Genomic DNA, 20,126 nt, shown 5'->3' with positions numbered 1-20,126 from the left:
AGGAGTGTACCTATCTTTGTAAACATGTACTTGTTTTTCTGGTGTGTTAATTGTAGGTTACTGTATTTAACTTGCTTGGAATAACCTTTACCGTTGTGTCTGGCGCCCCCCTGTGGCGGTGACAGGCAAGTTCAGGAGCTTTGCAGAGCATCACCCAAACTTCAGTGAGGACTACCTGTCCACAGACAATACAGGCCGTAACGGCTGTCCTCACCAGCCCAACGCCACGCCCAACGCCAAGCCTCAGACCAACGGCTTCTGCCCTGACTTCAGCCCGCGAGACAACCACCACGACACAACGACGGGCGGTTCAGTGAAGAAACACAACTGAGTCTGTTAGTCACCTCAGAATCCACCTCTCCTGGTGAGAGAGTGGGTGGTGGGGGTTGTTGTTGTCGTTGTTGATGGGCTATATGTATGGTCAGTCAGTCAGACACACACACACACAAACACACACACACACACACACACACACACACACACACACACACCATACACACACACACACACACACACACACACACACACCATACACACACACACACACACACACAGAGACACACACACACACAGAGACACACACACACACACGAGAAATGTAACCCTTATGAACCGTATCCATATTGTTTCTACGGTTCATTTGATCTTGGTGATCTGACGTTGTTGTTTTAGTAGAGTTTTTCTGTATTTGTTCTGAGGAAGGAACGTGCATTTTAAAATGCCAAAAAGATGGCTGATGACGATTGAGGAGAAGTGAAGCATGAAACACCGGAAGGGAAGCACATGTGACGTTTCCTCCATGTTGGGGTTTGGGAGAGTGGTCGAGAGACAACACCTCAGCCCGGGAAAGGAACTTTAGTTTTGAGTGAATTCGGTGTTTATTTCTTTGTTTTAAACTTCTTCTATCTGATGGAAAGACGGCAGGTTTGACTCTGCATGGGTGCTTTACTGTCAGCGAGCAGTATTGAGGGACTGTGACTGTCAGCGAGCAGTATTGAGGGACTGTGACTGTCAGCGAGCAGTATTGAGGGACTGTGACTGTCAGCGAGCAGTATTGAGGGACTGTGACTGTCAGCGAGCAGTATTGAGGGACTGTGACTGTCAGCGAGCAGTATTGAGGGACTGTGACTGTCAGCGAGCAGTATTGAGGGACTGTGACTGAATAGAACAGCCTTGAAGCACCAGTGACATTGTCTGAGCCCACTTTGGCTTTGGTTGAACTTTTGAGGTGCAATATGGCTGATGTACAGATGTAGGATCTTAATTTGAGCCAGTTTGCTACAGCAGGAAAATAATCCTGCAGCAACAGGAAATGTTTTAATTATTATATGGATTATAATGTATGGTAATTTTTGGGCAGGTTAATACATCAATATATAAAATAAGGGAAAATAAAGTGTGACATTTCTAAGTGGAAATTACAAACTTCAAAATACATTTTAAACCTAAAATACACGACACATTTTAAATGCAGGAAAATTCTCCTGAAACAGGGTGATCAAATTAAGATCCTACACCTGTAAAATGGGTCAGATTTAAGGTGTGATTATGGCTGATATCAGAGGGGTCAGATTTAAGGTGTGACATGTACTGATATCAGAGGGGTCAGATTTAAGGTGTGATTATGGCTGATATCAGAGGGGTCAGATTTAAGGTGTGATTATGGCTGATATCAGAGGGGTCAGATTTAAGGTGTGATATGGCTGATATCAGAGGGGTCAGATTTAAGGTGTGATTATGGCTAATATCAGAGGGGTCAGATTTAAGGTGTGATATGGCTGATATCAGAGGGGTCAGATTTAAGGTGTGATTATGGCTGATATCAGAGGGGTCAGATTTAAGGTGTGATATGTACTGATATCAGAGGGGTCAGATTTAAGGTGTGATTATGGTTGATATCAGAGGGGTCAGATTTAAGGTGTGATTATGGCTGATATCAGAGGGGTCAGATTTAAGGTGTGATTATGGCTGATATCAGAGGGGTCAGATTTAAGGTGTGATTATTGCTGATATCAGAGGGGTCAGATTTAAGGTGTGATATGTACTGATATCAGAGGGGTCAGATTTAAGGTGTGATTATGGTTGATATCAGAGTGGTCAGATTTAAGGTGTGATATGTACTGATATCAGAAAGATGGCGGAGATACAGATGCTGGTTGGAAGATGCTGGTTAAATCTCAGGGTTCAGTAACGAGACTCATTAAACTATAAAGATGTCCTTATCGTCATGTTACATGGCCTTGACCACAGTCCTGGAACCATGTTATTATACCACAATGACCATGTCTTTCTGGAACCATGTTATTATACCATAATGACCATGTCTTTCTGGAACCATGTTATTATACCATAATGACCATGTCTTTCTGGAACCATGTTATTATACCACAATGACCATGTCTTTCTGGAACCATGTTATTATACCACAATGACCATGTCTTTCTGGAACCATGTTATTATACCACAATGACCATGTCTTTCTGGACAAAGGCAATTTACTGCATCCAAAACGGAACCCTATTCCTTGCACTACATTTGACCAAAGACCCCTAAGGGCCCTGTGTAGGGAACAGGGTTCCATTAGAGACTGACCCCTAAGGGCCCTATGTAGGGAACAGGGTGCCATTAGAGACGGACCCCTAAGGGCCCTGTGTAGGGAACATGGTGCCATTAGAGACTGACCCCTAAGGGCCCTATGTAGGGAACATGGTGCCATTAGAGACGGACCCCTAAGGGCCCTATGTAGGGAACAGGGTTCCATTAGAGACTGACCCCTAAGGGCCCTATGTAGGGAACAGGGTTCCATTAGAGACTGACCCCTAAGGGCCCTATGTAGGGAACAGGGTGCCATTAGAGACTGACCCCTAAGGGCCCTGTGTAGGGAACAGGGTTCCATTAGAGACTGACCCCTAAGGGCCCTGTGTAGGGAACAGGGTTCCATTAGAGACTGACCCCCAAGGGCCCTATGTAGGGAACAGGGTGCCATTAGAGACTGACCCCCAAGGGCCCTATGTAGGGAACAGGGTGCCATTAGAGACTGACCCCTAAGGGCCCTGTGTAGGGAACAGGGAGCCATTAGAGACTGACCCCTAAGGGCCCTGTGTAGGGAACAGGGAGCCATTAGAGACTGACCCCTAAGGGCCCTGTGTAGGGAACAGGGTTCCATTAGAGACTGACCCCCAAGGGCCCTATGTAGGGAACAGGGTGCCATTAGAGACTGACCCCCAAGGGCCCTATGTAGGGAACAGGGTGCCATTAGAGACTGACCCCTAAGGGCCCTGTGTAGGGAACAGGGAGCCATTAGAGACTGACCCCTAAGGGCCCTGTGTAGGGAACAGGGAGCCATTAGAGACTGACCCCTAAGGGCCCTGTGTAGGGAACAGGGTGCCATTAGAGACTGACCCCTAAGGGCCCTATGTAGGGAACAGGGTTCCATTAGAGACTGACCCCTAAGGGCCCTATGTAGGGAACAGGGTTCCATTAGAGACTGACCCCTAAGGGCCCTATGTAGGGAACAGGGTTCCATTAGAGACTGACCCCTAGGGCCCCTATGTAGGGAACAGGGTTCCATTAGAGACTGACCCCCAAGGGCCCTGTGTAGGGAACAGGGTGCCATTAGAGACTGACCCCCAAGGGCCCTGTGTAGGGAACAGGGTGCCATTAGAGACTGACCCCTAAGGGCCCTGTGTAGGGAACAGGGTGCCATTAGAGACTGACCCCTAAGGGCCCTATGTAGGGAACAGGGTGCCATTAGAGACTGACCCCCAAGGGCCCTATGTAGGGAACAGGGTGCCATTAGAGACTGACCCCCAAGGGCCCTATGTAGGGAGCAGGGTTCCATTAGAGACTGACCCCCAAGGGCCCTATGTAGGGAACAGGGTTCCATTAGAGACTGACCCCAAGGGCCCTGTGTAGGGAACAGGGTGCCATTAGAGACTGACCCCTAAGGGCCCTGTGTAGGGAACAGGGTGCCATTAGAGACTGACCCCTAAGGGCCCTATGTAGGGAGCAGGGTTCCATTAGAGACTGACCCACAAGGGCCCTGTGTAGGGAACAGGGTGCCATTAGAGACTGACCCCCAAGGGCCCTGTGTAGGGAACAGGGTGCCATTAGAGACTTCCCCCTAAGGGCCCTGTGTAGGGAACAGGGTGCCATTAGAGACTGACCCCCAAGGGCCCTATGTAGGGAACAGGGTTCCATTAGAGACTGACCCCCAAGGGCCCTATGTAGGGAACAGGGTTCCATTAGAGACTGACCCCCAAGGGCCCTATGTAGGGAACAGGGTCCCATTAGAGACTGACCCCTAAGGGCCCTATGTAGGGAACAGGGTTCCATTAGAGACTGACCCCTAGGGCCCCTATGTAGGGAACAGGGTTCCATTAGAGACTGACCCCTAAGGGCCCTATGTAGGGAACAGGGTTCCATTAGAGACTGACCCCTAGGGCCCCTATGTAGGGAACAGGGTGCAATTAGAGACTGACCCCTAAGGGCCCTGTGTAGGGAACAGGGTGCCATTAGAGACTGACCCCTAAGGGCCCTATGTAGGGAACAGGGTTCCATTAGAGACTGACCCCTAGGGCCCCTATGTAGGGAACAGGGTTCCATTAGAGACTGACCCCTAAGGGCCCTATGTAGGGAACAGGGTTCCATTAGAGACTGACCCCTAGGGCCCCTATGTAGGGAACAGGGTGCAATTAGAGACTGACCCCTAAGGGCCCTGTGTAGGGAACAGGGTGCTATTAGAGACTGACCCCTAAGGGCCCTATGTAGGGAACAGGGTCCCATTAGAGACTGACCCCTAAGGGCCCTATGTAGGGAACATGGTTCCATTAGAGACTGACCCCTAAGGGCCCTATGTAGGGAACAGGGTTCCATTAGAGACTGACCCCTAGGGCCCCTATGTAGGGAACAGGGTTCCATTAGAGACTGACCCCTAAGGGCCCTATGTAGGGAACAGGGTTCCATTAGAGACTGACCCCTAGGGCCCCTGTGTAGGGAACAGGGTGAAATTAGAGACTGACCCCTATGGGCCCTGTGTAGGGAACAGGGTTCCATTAGAGACTGACCCCCAAGGGCCCTATGTAGGGAACAGGGTTCCATTAGAGACTGACCCCCAAGGGCCCTATGTAGGGAACAGGGTGCCATTAGAGACTGACCCCTAAAGGCCCTATGTAGGGAACATGGTGCCATTAGAGACTGACCCATGGTTCATCTCTCCTCCCTGGCCATTAGAGACTGACCTATGGTTCCTCTCTCCTCCCTGGCCATTAGAGACTGACCCATGGTTCCTCTCTCCTCCGTGGCCATTAGAGACTGACCCATGGTTCCTCTCTCCTCCCTGGCCATTAGAGACTGACCCATGGTTCCTCTCTCCTGCGTGGCCATTAGAGACTGACCCATGGTTCCTTTCTGGACACATTGTTTTCATCTTCACACAACCCTCACAGCTCTATTTTTCCAGTGAGATATACAGAGCTATTTTTTAATGTCAAAATGTACTAATATACTGTTACGGACCAAAAACGTTGTTAGTTAGTGTGCGGTTAACTGGTAGTAGTAGTGCTCAGAATAGAGCCAGCTGTGTATAAGGCTTTAAGGGAAAACAGAATAGAACCAGCAGTGTGTAAGGCTTTAAGTGAAAACAGAATAGAACCAGCAGTGTATAAGGCTTTAAGGGAAAACAGAATAGAACCAGCAGTGTATAAGGCTTTAAGGGGAAGACAGAATAGAACCAGCAGTGTATAAGGCTTTAAGGGAAGACAGAATAGAACCAGCAGTGTATAAGGCTTTAAGGGAAGACAGAATAGAACCAGCAGTGTGTAAGGCTTTAAGGGAAGACAGAATAGAACCAGCAGTGTATAAGGCTTTAAGGGAAGACAGAATAGAACCAGCAGTGTATAAGGCTTTAAGGGAAAACAGAATAGAACCAGCAGTGTATAAGGATTTAAGGGAAGACAGAATAGAACCAGCAGTGTCTAAGGCTTTAAGGGAAAACAGAATAGAACCAGCTGTGTCTAAGGATTTAAGTGACATCATCTTTTTGCTGAATGTGTAATTGTTTTTAGTGCATTTTCTCAACAATGCGTTTTGTTTTAGGCGTCCAGTGACCAGAAGATGTAGTTTCTCCAGAGAAACCCAACAACATGTCCTCATGCCTTCCATTGTACTAGAGCACGGCGATACATTATTATGTTACTCCACTCTAACCCAGAAACGCTCCCGTTTCAAACTGGCAACGTTGTGATGAGGCTGAACTTACTGCTACTTCCTGGGGTTGGGTAGATAGATTAAATAGGACTTTCAGCATCACTACGGTCAGTTATTTCTCCTTATTTTATCTCATGGGGTTGGGTAGATAGATTAAATAGGACTTTCAGCATCACTGCGGTCAGTTATGTCTCCTTATTTTATCTCATGTACAGCGCCTTCTGAAAGTATTCAGACCCCTTGACTTTTTACACATTTTGGTAAGTTACAGCCTTATTCCAAAATTGATTAAATAGTTTTTTCCCCCCTCATCAATCTACACACAATACACCATAATGACATCACAATACCTCATAATGACATCACAATACCTCATAATGACATCACAATACCTCATAATGACATCACAATACCTCATAATGACATCACAATACCTCATAATGACAAAGCAAAAACAGGTTTTTAGAAATGTTTGCAAATGTATATATATAAATTAAACTGAAATATCACATTTACATAAGTATTCAGACCCTTTACTCAGTACTTTGTTGAAGCACATTTGGCAGCGATTACAGCCTCCGGTCTTCTTGGGTATGACACTACAAGCTTGGCACACCTGTATTTGGGGAGTTTCTCCCATTCCTCTCTGCAGATCCTCTCAAGCTCCATCAGGTTGGATGGGGAGCGTCACTGCACAGCTATTTTCAGGTCTCTCCAGAGATGTTCGATCAGGTTCAAGTCCAGGCTCTGGCTGGGCCACTCAAGGACATTCAGAGACTTGTCCCGAAGCCACTCCTGCGCTGTCTTGGGGTCATTGTCCTGTTGGAAGCTGAACCTTCGCCCCAGTCTGAGGTCCTGAGCACTCTGGAGCAGGTTTTCATCAAGGATTTCTCTGTACTTTGCTCTGTTCATCTTTGCCTCGATCCTGACTAGTCTCCCAGTCCCTGCCGCTGAAAAACATCCCCACAGCATGATGCTGCCGGCACCATTGCTTCACCGTAGGGATGGTGTCAGGTTTCCTCCAGACGTGATAATAGTCATTTAGGCCAAAGAGTTCAATCTTGGTTTCATCAGACCAGATAATTTTGTTTCTCATGGTTTCTCATGGTTTCTCATGGTCTGCGAGTCCTTTTGGGGCCTTTTGGCAAACTCCAAGCGGGCTGTCATGTACCTTTTACTGAGGAGTGGCTTCCGTCTGGCCTCTTTACCATAAAGGCCTGATTGGTGGAGTGCTGCAGAGATGGTTGTCCTTCTGGAAGGTTCTTCCCTCTCCACAGAAGAACTCTGGAGCTCTTTCAGAGTGACCATCGGGTTCTTGGTCACCTCCCTGACCAAGGCCCTTCTCCCCGATTGCTCAGTTTGGCCGGGCGGCCAGCTCTAGGAAGAGTCTTGGTGGTTCCAAACTTCTTCCATTTAAGAATGATGGAGGCCACTGTGTTCTTGGGAACCTTCAATGCTGCGGAAATATTTTGGTACCCTTCCCCAGATCTGTGCCTCGACACAATCCTGTCTCGGAGCTCTACAGACAATTCCTCCGACCTCATTGCTTGGTTTTTGCTCTGACATGCACTGTCAACTGTGGGACCTCTGTGCCTTTCCAAATAATGTCCAATCCATTGAATTTACCACAGGTGGACTCCATTCAACTTGTAGAAACATCTCAAGGATGATCAATTGACGCACACGCGCACCTGAGCTCAATTTTGAGTCTCATAGCAAAGGGTCTGAATAATTATGTAAATAAGGGTTTTTCTGGTTTTTATTTTTAATAAATTAGCAAACATTTCTAAAAACCTGTTTTCTCTTCGTCATTATGGGGTATTGTGATGTCATTATGGGGTATTGTGATGTCATTATGGGGTATTGTGATGTCATTATGGGATATTGTGATGTGATTGTGATTAATGCACTATCAACAACTAGTAAAGGTCCAACTAGCTGGTGGGGAGGGGGGGTCTGTTTATTTCTCCGTTGGGAGGTACACCCCTCACACTTAATTCTGTGTAGAAATTATAAATACTCTCATTATTTATTTATTTTTTATTTATTTTTAATGCGCTCCACGTATTATCAACTTCCTGAAACACACCGGGTGACTTTTGATGGTTTTCTCTTCTGTGGTTGTTCTACTGTTATGGCACCACATCAAACTGCTCAATTATTCTCTTATTAAGAGTTTTAAATATTTCTTTAAGAAATTAGAAATTCCTAACACTTTGAATGCCTAATTTTGCCCTGTGGATTAATATAATCACTTATCGTAGGTGTTTTAACTCACTGAGTCGTGGATTTTTATTTCAAAAGCTGTTTTTAATTCTTAACTTTCTCTGAAATGTGTTGCTCTTTTCAATCAGTTGTGGACAATTTGACAATCTTTTTTTTTTAGGGTAAATATTACTGTCGGTAGACTAGACTTGCTGGTAGAAATGTCTGCTGGATGGAAAGACCAAGGAAGATGCTGTAAACTGTATTTCTCCTTGGTTAATACGTTGTCTCCCGACAGATGGAGTCATTGTAATGCGTTCTGCGTTAGTTACATGAATCTGTGTCCATAGGGCTCTGGTCTAATGTAGTGCTCTATATAGGGAGTAGGGCTCTGGTCTAATGTAGTGCTCTATATAGGGAGTAGAGCTCTGGTCTAATGTAGTGCTCTATATAGGGAATAGGGCCCTGGTCTAATGTAGTGCTCTATATAGGGAATAGGGCTCTGGTCTAATGTAGTGCACTATATAGGGAATAGGGCTCTGGTCTAATGTAGTGCTCTATATAGGGAATAGGGTCCTGGTCTAATGTAGTGCTCTATATAGGGAATAGGGCTCTGGTCTAATGTAGTGCTCTATATAGGGAATAGGGCCCTGGTCTAATGTAGTGCTCTATATAGGGAATAGGGCTCTGGTCTAAAGTAGTGCACTATATAGGGAATAGGGCTCTGGTCTATAGTAGTGCACTATATAGGGAATAGGGCCCTGGTCTAAAGTAGTGCTCTATATAGGGAATAGGGCTCTGGTCTAAAGTAGTGCACTATATAGGGAATAGGGTGCCATCTGGGACCTAGCCTGTCGATCTATCCACTGTTAATCACCTGAATGTTACTATAGAGGTCTATTGGACAGGTGTTTGTTACTATAGAGGTCTATTGGACAGGTGAATGTTACTATAGAGGTCTATTGGACAGGTGATTGTTACTATAGAGGTCTATTGGACAGGTGATTGTTACTATAGAGGTCTATTGGACAGGTGATTGTTTCTATAGAGAAGGGGTTTGCCATCTAAAAGAGCCATGGGTTCTGAATACAAGTCGTTTCTATAGAGGTCTATTGGACAGGTGATCGTTTCTATAACACATCCTTATACCATGTCTATCGTTTACATAAACATACCCCCCCCCCCAAAAAAAGAGAGCTTTACAATGGAGGCAATATATGACATCATTCACCGTCTCTCAACTTCTCCTCCTTTCGAAGAGATCAAATAAATATGTATTTTTATTTTATATTTCCAATGCATTTTGTGAATTTCTGGTAAATTATTTTTTATTTGATTTAATTTTTTATTTGATTTTTTAAATTTCCCTGCCTGCCGTGAGCAAGAAATGTGATGTTTTTATCATGTGGATTGTGCCGATGCTCAAAGTAAGTCTGTCCTTGTTCCTTTTGTATAATGGACGGAGTAGGTTTGTGTTGTAGTACTCAAACAGCCTCAAAATCTATTGTTAATATAACTTGTTGTTCTTCTTATTATTATTATTATTATCGACTGCTTTAGATGCCAAAATGCATATTTAAAAAATAAATAAAAATAATAGCCTTGAATCTTATCTATTTATCAATCTATCTATGGTTTTCATGATTATATAAAGAGAATGTATAGACAATCTGTCTTTTTTTTTTTTAAAGCTACTAAAATCACTGATATGTAACAAAATGTACTTTTAAATCATGATTTCCATAACAATATTGTGTTATTAGTGCTTCTATTTCATGCTGTGACCCTGGTCAACGTGTACAAGGTTGAACAATAGCTGTTGTGTGTTAAGCCTTGAGGGTGCAGATCCCCTGCTATATGACAGGCCTACTAACACACCAACCTAGCAAGACTGGATCCACACATTCACTATGGGACTCTTTTGTTGTTTGCTAGAATTCACCACCGCAGTTACTTCATCTGTTCCCACGGGAACATGTTTACACCGTTTTGTTTTCTATAATGTATTTGTGTTTACACTTTAGATTTGATTCTCTGTTTTTTATTTTTTTATTCCTGAGGATGTGGGACGTCTGTTGCTTCTCGTTTCATGGTATATATTACTGTGGCCATGCTTGTAGTATTATCTTTTCATATTTGTTAGTAAATTAAACACATAATAAGAAACATCTGGAATTCCAGTTGGGGCAGGGGGGGGGGGGGGGGGTTTGTATCCCCAAGTTCACCTCCCCCCAATTTTTTATTTATTTTTTTTGTAAAGAAAGAGATCTGTGTTCTATATTTAGCTCATTTTTCTAGAACTGGGTCGTCTCAGGATCTTTGACGTGTTCTAACACAAGATTGGTAACGGTTTAACGGACCGGCAAGAGGAAGCTTCTGATTGGCTTATTCAAGGAATAGTCAACACAGATGTTTGTTTTTTTCGTTTGGATTATTTAGGTAGTTGTGAAATTGACTAAAAACGGTTGTTGTTGCAAAACAAAAGTTGGTCCGCCTAGTTCTCGTACTATTCATTCATTTAATCATGTCTGTCTATTGTTTTAAATATCTCACAACATACAAGAATCATTCTGTTTCTATCGTTTTTTAAAAATGGTTCTGAAGACAAACCGTAAGAGCTGATATCTTATTTATGCTACTACTACTGATGCCTGCTTCTTCTGTGTCCCACACTGAACTGAAGACGAAACATCTACCTGTGTAATGTGTGTTCCTCTAGACTGATACCTAGCTAGCTAGCTGGCTTTCTGATGGTTCCTCTAGACTGATACCTAGCTAGCTAGCTGGCTTTCTGATGGTTCCTCTAGACTGATAGCTAGCTAGCTAGCTTTCTGATGGTTCCTCTAGACTGATACCTAGCTAGCTAGCTTTCTGATGGTTCCTCTAGACTGATACCTAGCATGCTAGCTTTCTGATGGTTTTGCTGTGTGGACCAGGATCGTGCTGAATTTGCTGTTCTTTCTCTCTACATTTTTCTATTTTCTCCTCTTGAGTTTTTATTTGTAATGCACTTAAACAGTCATTTACTGCAAGATACTGTGAAATGTATTTTTGGGGACGCTATGATGATATAACTTATCAATGTGACTCTTTGATATAAAAAATAAATACAACATTTAACACCAAGTTTCTGTGTTCTTGATGTTAATTCTGTGTTTCTTAATGTAACGCTGTTAGTCTGGGCTCTATTTAGACTGGTGTTCTATGTAGACTGGTGTTCTATGTAGACTGGTGTTCTATGTAGACTGGTGTTCTATGTAGACTGGTGTTCTATGTAAACTGGTGTTCTATTTAGACTGATGTTCTACGTAGACTGGTGTTCTATGTAGACTGGTGTTCTATGTAGTCTGGATTCTATGTAAACTGGTGTTCTATGTAGACTGGTGTTCTATGTAGTCTGGATTCTATGTAGACTGGTGTTCTATGTAGTCTGGGTTCTATGCAGACTGGTGTTCTATGTAGACTGGGTTCTATGTAGACTGGTGGTCTATGTAGTCTGGGTTCTATTTAGACTGGTGCTCTATGTAGTCTGGGTTCTATGTAGACTGGTGCTCTATGTAGTCTGGGTTCTATGTAGACCGGTTTCTATGTAGACCGGGTTCTATGTAGACTGGTGTTCTATGTAGTCTGGGTTCTATGCAGACTGGTGTTCTATGAGGTTGAAAACGGTTGTTGACAAATGGCACAGATTCTGTCTCCCTCTTGAGGCCACAACTAACCACAGATAGAGAAGGGGTGGGGGGTGTCTGTTCATTACCACCTTGAATGGCCGCTCTCCTCTGTTGAACTGTTTATTTAATCCAATAACAGGGAAATCCCTTTTTTTTTATTGTGTCCTGAGGAAACAACCTGGCCTCAGGGCAATATGTAGGATTTGGTACGTAATTTTTTTTCCCCTTCATTTAGTATGATACATTATGTGACGTTAGGTTACGTTACGAATGGAATAGCGGTTGTACAATACCATATAAATTTAGATGATGTATAGTATTATAACTAGTATTATAACGTCTTTCTCTGAGACCAGGCTGCTTGTTGCATCATAACAACAAAGAAGAAGAATTAATTGAAAATGTACGTTTCTGATTAGAAGAGCTAACAACAAAGGTTAGGAGAATTAGGTTAGGAGGGGGAAGGGTTCGCTAAAATGTTACTGTTTGTAATGTATCACACTTTAGTGGAGATGCACAAATGTACTTCAGATGACCAACGTGAGTCCAGTCTGGAGGACCTGATCAACAGCACCCTGCCATAACCCCCAGTCATTTCAGATCAACCTATTGTTCATCTCTTATGGGATTTCGATGAATAATGACTCAATGATGTATACATTTAACTTAAAATTATAACTAAACAGAATACTACTCTGTTACTGTATGGATGTATGAATCTTATTATAATCATAATACTGAATTATAATGTGCGTAGTTTTAGTCAAGAGTTAGAACAAGGACTTTCTGTTCCATGTTAGAAACGAATGGAGCTATCGTCAGACCGGCTGGAATGCTGTGTTCCTTACTGGACATCCTGTCTCTACCCAGGGAGGGGAGAGACCTTGGGCTAGTAGTAGATTGTCTGCCACCTGTTAAACAATGTGAGAAGGCTTGTGAACTATATTGCCATTGTATCTGATAGGAGGAGGGACATTTATGACGAAATGTGAGGTATGTAAACTAATGTACATGGTATTATGGGGAGCGCTCTCGATAATAAATGCTATTGGCTAACTTTTGATAGACTGGTCTCTGTCTATTTTTATGCAAATAAGGATCTTACAAATTCTTAGAAACAGACAGAGTGATTTTAATTGAATTGGTTAATGAACACATATAGGAATTGTTATATTCCTTTTAACATAATCAGAGCTCCCCAACCTCTGCCCAGAACTTTGAAATGATGTCAATATTTCCCATTTCTACTACGGTTCATGATGACGAATATATATATATACAGTGGGGCAAAAAAAGTATTTAGTCAGCCACCAATTGTGCAAGTTCTCCCACTTAAAAAGATGAGAGAGGCCTGTAATTTTCATCATAGGTACACTTCAACTATGACAGACAAAATGAGAAGAAAAAAATCCAGAAAATCACATTGTAGGATTTTGAATGAATTTATTTGCAAAGGATGGTGGAAAATAAGTATTTGGTCAATAACAAAAGTTTATCTCAATACTTTGTTATATACCCTTTGTTGGCAATGACAGAGGTCAAACGTTTTCGGTAAGTCTTCACAAGGTTTTCACACACTATTGCTGGTATATTGGCCCATTCCTCCATGCAGATCTCCTCTAGAGCAGTGATGTTTTGGGGCTGTTGCTGGGCAACACGGACTTTCAACTCCCTCCAAAGATTTTCTATGGGGTTGAGATCTGGAGACTGGCTAGGCCACTCCAGGACCTTGAAATGCTTCTTACGAAGCCACTCCTTCGTTGCCCGGGCGGTGTGTTTGGGAACATTGTCATGCTGAAAGACCCAGCCACGTTTCATCTTCAATGCCCTTGCTGATGGTAGGCTTTCTTACTTTGGTCCCAGCTCTCTGCAGGTCATTCACTAGGTCCCCCCGTGTGGTTTTGGGATTTTTGCTCACTGTTCTTGTGATCATTTTGACCCCACTGGGTGAGAGCGTGGAGCCCCAGATCGAGGGAGATTATCATTGGTCTTGTATGTCTTCCATTTCCTAATAATTGCTCCCACAGTTGATTTCTTCAAACCAAGCTGCTTACCTATTGTAGATTCAGTCTTCCCAGCCTGGTGCAGGTCTACAATTTTGTTTCTGGTGTCCTTTGACAGCTCTTTGGTCTTGGCCATAGTGGAGTTTGGAGTGTGACTGTTTGAGGTTGTGGACAGGTGTCTTTTATACTGATAACAAGTTCAAACAGGTGCCATTAATACAGGTAACAAGTGGAGGAGCCTCTTAAAGAAGAAGTTACAGGTCTGTGAGAGCCAGAAATCTTGCTTGTTTGTAGGTGACCAAATACTTATTTTCCACCATAATTTGCAAATAAATTCATAAAAAATCCTACAATGTGATTTTCTGGATTTTTTAAAAATCATTCCCTATATAGTGCACTAGAAAATAGGATGCCATTTGAGACTTACCCAAGTAGCATAAGATCTCAGAGAAAATAAATAGCTTGGTGCTGTTTGGCTGAAAACAGAAGCTGGGAGAAAACCACTAGCTTTCATAATGTGAAACCTGATTCATGTCCCGGTGTTCTCATGGTGGGAAAGGAAACGCCATCTCAAGGGGAACACTTACTGGACCGAGGCTTTTTACACTTTAAAAAAAATATATATATATATATATTTTATCCTTTTTTCGGGGTATCCAATTGGTAGTTACAGTCTTGTCTCATCGCCGCAACTCCCGTACGGACTCAAGAGAGGCGAAGATGGAGAGTCGTGCGTCCTCCGAAACACGACCCAGCCTGCTTCTTCTGCCGGCCAAACCCTCCCCTAACCCAGACGGCGCTGCGCTGGGCCAATCGTGTGCCGCCCCATGGGTTTCCCGGTCACGGCCGGCTGCTACAGAGCCTGGACTCGAACCCAGAATCTCTAGTGGCACAGCGAGTACTGAGATGCAGTGCCTTAGACCACCGCCCCACTCGGGAGGCCATCTTTTTACCGTTCACTCTATTATAATATCATTCACTACTGTAATTTACTGTGAATTATAACATAATTCACTACTGTAATTTACTGGGAATAATAATATAATTCACTACTGTAATTTACTGGGAATTATAACAGCATTCACTACTGTAAGGTGCTGTGAATTATAACATCATTCACTACTGTAATTTACTGTGAATTATAACATTATTCACTACTGTAATTTACTGTGAATTATAGCATCATTCACTACTGTAATTTACTGTGAATTATAGTATAATTCACTACTGTAATTTACTGGGATTATAATATAATTCACTACTGTAATTTAGTGTGAATTATAATATAATGTGAATTATAATACAACATCATTCACTACTGTAATTTAGTGTGAATTATAGTATAATTCACTACTGTAATTTAGTGTGAATTATAATATAATTCACTACTGTAATTTACTGGGAATTATAATGTAATTCACTACTGTAACTTACTGGGAATTATAATATAATTTTCATTATACACTATCTACAGTAGTATCTACATCTTCAGTCCAGGCAGTAAACATATCCTGCACTACTGACTTTAACTGCATGGCATAGATTTTACTTGAAGAATTGACAAACCCTAGATACTTCATTGAGGATTTTTTTTTGTGAAAGACCAATGGCGTGGAGTTACTCTTGTTAAAATGTCTCATTTAATTTCTCAGCCAAGTCTTTTTTCATGTATATTTTTCTGTAGAGAATCAAGGTCAGGAGCAGTCAGTCAGAGACTCGGACAATAGAGGCACCTCCAGCATCGTCTGGGACCACTGGATTTAGCCATGACTCCATGGAGAAAGAATGTAATCATTGTTTCCCTGCATGTCAAGCTGTCGCAAACACACACGAACACACACACACACACACACACACACACACACACACACACACACACACACACACACACACACACACACACACACACGCAAACACACACACACACCGCTGTCAACAACAACTATAGAATATATGCTAAGCTACGCCACAGCATAATCATCACACGTTTTCTATGTCATCCTCGTGGAGAACACTTGCAGTGTGCGTGGTAAACAGCAACTGGATAAATGGACCTCTGGCCCTCGTTTCCCTGTTGTTGCCTAGAGAGATCCCATCAGTGACGGCACGATACAGAATGGACCCGTCCATCAGGTTGTGTCACAAATGCCCCGTCCCCACCCCTCACTATTTCCCATAGGGCTCTGGTCTCAAGTAGTGCACTACGTAGGGAATCGGGTGCTGTTTGGAACACGGTACCTGTCTGTCGGTAGCATGATGAGATGATAATAGTTATGTATCACGTTGAGACAGGATCCTCGTCTCAGTCCTCTGAGACCACAGCTGTTGTGTTACGGAGACAGTGGGCTGCATCTCAATTGGTCTAAAGTAGTGCACTATGTAGGGAATAGGGTGCCAGCCCTGGTCTAAAGTAGTGCACTACGTAGGGAATAGGGTGCCAGCCCTGGTCTAAAGTAGTGCACTATGTAGGGAATAGGGTGCCATTTGGGATGCACCCAGGGAAACAGCCCACTGGATTACTGTTCTGCCCTAGCCTGTTCCTGTTCCTGTCTTACAGGTCATACCACATCTATCCAATCATATAGCTCAATATGAAACCCTTTGTGATTGGCTGTGGTGTGTTGATTGATGAGGTCATACCACATCTATCCAATCATATAGCTCAATATGAAACCCTTTGTGATTGGATGTGGTGTGTTGATTGATGAGGTCATACCACATCTATCCAATCATATAGCTCAATATGAAACCGTTTGTGATTGGATGTGGTGTGTTGATTGATGAGGTCATACCACATCTATCCAATCATATAGCTCAATATGAAACCCTTTGTGATTGGATGTGGTGTGTTGATTGATGAGGTCATACCACATCTATCCAATCATATAGCTCAATATGAAACCCTTTGTGATTGGATGTGGTGTGTTGATTGATGAGGTCATACCACATCTATCCAATCATATAGCTCAATATGAAACCCTTTGTGATTGGATGTGGTGTGTTGATTGATGAGGTCATACCACATCTATCCAATCATATAGCTCAATATGAAACCCTTTGTGATTGGATGTGGTGTGTTGATTGATGAGGTCATACCACATCTATCCAATCATATAGCTCAATATGAAACCCTTTGTGATTGGATGTGGTGTGTTGATTGATGAGGTCATACCACATCTATCCAATCATATAGCTCAATATGAAACCCTTTGTGATTGGATGTGGTGTGTTGATTGATGAGGTCATACCACATCTATCCAATCATATAGCTCAATATGAAACCCTTTGTGATTGGATGTGGTGTGTTGATTGATGAGGTCATACCACATCTATCCAATCATATAGCTCAATATGAAACCCTTTGTGATTGGATGTGGTGTGTTGATTGATGAGGTCATACCACATCTATCCAATCGTATAGCTCAATATGAAACCCTTTGTGATTGGATGTGGTGTGTTGATTGATGAGGTCATACAACATCTATCCAATCATATAGCTCCACTTTCCTAATGACAGGTGGGAACTAACACAGAGTGGGGTGTGAGGTGACTGGAGAGTGATGTCATGGAAAAACATGTGCTATCTAGAACCTCATAGGTTTCTTCGACTGTCCCCATAGGAGAACCCTTTTTGTTTCCAGGTTAGGCCCTTCTGGGTTCCCTTACTATAGAAGGTTCTACAGTTCTATCTGGAAACAAGAAGGGTTCTCCTATGGAGACAGCCAAATAACCCTTTTGGAACCATTTTTCAAAGAGTATGAGAGATGGTGCTACTCATGAGAGGACAACCATGAGAGGACGCTCATGAGAGGACAACAATGAGAGGACAGTCATGAGAGGACGGTCATGAGAGGTCGGTCATGAGAGGACGGTCATGCGAGGACGGTCTTGAGAGGACGGTATTGAGAGGACGGTCTTGAGAGGACAGCAGATAATTTGGAAAAAGTTTGAAGTAGTTCACATAATTCATAAAATACTCCATTAAAAACAAATCAAGAATTCCATTATTATAATGTAGACTTTGCTTTTAAATCCACTACATAGAAAGGCAGACAGCCTTACAGTAAAAGGATGAGACATGACAGGGTAGGTCTTCCTGACGGGCAGACCACAGGCTGTGAGGATTGACAACAACACCTCCTCCACAATGACTATTAACACAGGGTCCCCCAGGGCTGTGTCCTCGGGCCTCTGCTGTACTCCCTGTTCACCCACAAACTGACTCAACACAGGGGTCCCCCAGGGCTGTGTCCTCAGCCCTCTGCTGTACTTCCTGTTCACCCACAAACTGACTCTTAACACAGGGCCCCCCAAGGGCTGTTTCCTCAGTCCTCTGCTGTACTCCCTGTTCACCCACACACACTGACTCAACACAGGGGTCCCCCAGGGCTGTGTCCTCAGTTCTCTACTGTACTTCCTGTTCACCTGCGTAGCTTTGCACAACACCAACTTCATCATCAAGTTTGCTGAAGACACCACGGATGTAAGCATGATAACCAACAATGTCGAGTCAGCCGATAGGGAGGAAGTACTGTAAGTGAACTTGTATTGTGGTGCCAGGACAACAACATCTCCCTAAACGTCAGAAAAACAATACATTTATTCTACTGAGACATTAACTTTATGTTCATATGATCTTTCATTAGTTCATATTGTTTTAGTTGTTCAGAAGGAACCTGCAGTAATCATTTAGTTGTCTAGAAGGAACCTGCAGTAATCATTTAGTTGTTCAGAGGGAACCTGCAGTAATCATTTAGTTGTCTAGAAGGAACCTGCAGTAATCATTTAGTTGTTCAGAAGGAACCTGCAGTAATCATTTAGTTGTCTAGAAGGAACCTGCAGTAATCATTTAGTTGTCTAGAAGGAACCTGCAGTAATCATTTAGTTGTCTAGAAGGAACCTGCAGTAATCATTTAGTTGTTCAGAAGGAACCTGCAGTAATCATTTAGTTGTCTAGAAGGAACCTGCAGTAATCATTTAGTTGTTCAGAAGGAACCTGCAGTAATCATTTAGTTGTTCAGAGGGAACCTGCAGTAATCATTTAGTTGTTCAGAAGGAACCTGCAGTAATCATTTAGTTGTCTAGAAGGAACCTGCAGTAATCATTTAGTTGTTCAGAGGGAACCTGCAGTAATCATTTAGTTGTTCAGAAGGAACCTGCAGTAATCATTTAGTTGTCTAGAAGGAACCTGCAGTAATCATTTAGTTGTTCAGAAGGAACCTGCAGTAATCATTTAGTTGTTCAGAAGGAACCTGCAGTAATCATTTAGTTGTTCAGAAGGAACCTGCAGTAATCATTTAGTTGTTCAGAAGGAACCTGCAGTAATCATTTAGTTGTTCAGAAGGAACCTGCAGTAATCATTTAGTTGTCTAGAAGGAACCTGCAGTAATCATTTAGTTGTTCAGAAGGAACCTGCAGTAATCATTTAGTTGTTCAGAAGGAACCTGCAGTAATCATTTAGTTGTTCAGAGGGAACCTGCAGTAATCATTTAGTTGTCCAGAAGGAACCTGCAGTAATCATTTAGTTGTTCAGGAGGAACCTGCAGTAATCATTTAGTTGTCTAGAAGGAACCTGCAGTAATCATTTAGTTGTCTAGAAGGAACCTGCAGTAATCATTTAGTTGTCTAGAAGGAACCTGCAGTAATCATTTAGTTGTCTAGAAGGAACCTGCAGTAATCATTTAGTTGTCTAGAAGGAACCTGCAGTAATCATTTAGTTGTCTAGAAGGAACCTGCAGTAATCATTTAGTTGTCTAGAAGGAACCTGCAGTAATCATTTAGTTGTCTAGAAGGAACCTGCAGTAATCATTTAGTTGTCTAGAAGGAACCTGCAGTAATCATTTAGTTGTCTAGAAGGAACCTGCAGTAATCATTTAGTTGTCTAGAAGGAACCTGCAGTAATCATTTAGTTGTCTAGAAGGAACCTGCAGTAATCATTTAGTTTTCTAGAAGGAACCTGCAGTAATCATTTAGTTGTCTAGAAGGAACCTGCAGTAATCATTTAGTTGTCTAGAAGGAACCTGCAGTAATCATTTAGTTG

General features: G+C 42.9%; 1 protein-coding gene across 2 annotated transcripts in view; it reads left to right on the top strand.

The window, feature by feature from the left end:
• LOC139394620 (lysophosphatidylcholine acyltransferase 1-like) overlaps positions 1 to 1,382 on the top strand; it is an 89,159-nt gene extending 87,777 nt beyond the window's left edge. The window contains exon 14 of one of the 2 annotated variants that reach the window (XM_071142720.1): positions 126 to 1,382. In XM_071142720.1, the coding sequence (XP_070998821.1) occupies positions 126 to 331 (206 nt within the window). In that variant the 3' untranslated portion in view covers positions 332 to 1,382. The remainder of the gene's footprint in view (positions 1 to 125) is intronic. The other variant, XM_071142721.1, reaches the window with a different exon arrangement.
• The last annotated feature ends 18,744 nt before the right edge of the window (positions 1,383 to 20,126 follow it).

Source organism: Oncorhynchus clarkii, unplaced genomic scaffold, assembly GCF_045791955.1.
Source record: "Oncorhynchus clarkii lewisi isolate Uvic-CL-2024 unplaced genomic scaffold, UVic_Ocla_1.0 unplaced_contig_8311_pilon_pilon, whole genome shotgun sequence".
Classification (NCBI taxonomy): domain Eukaryota; kingdom Metazoa; phylum Chordata; class Actinopteri; order Salmoniformes; family Salmonidae; genus Oncorhynchus; species Oncorhynchus clarkii.
This window is presented reverse-complemented; position numbering and strand designations above follow the sequence as displayed.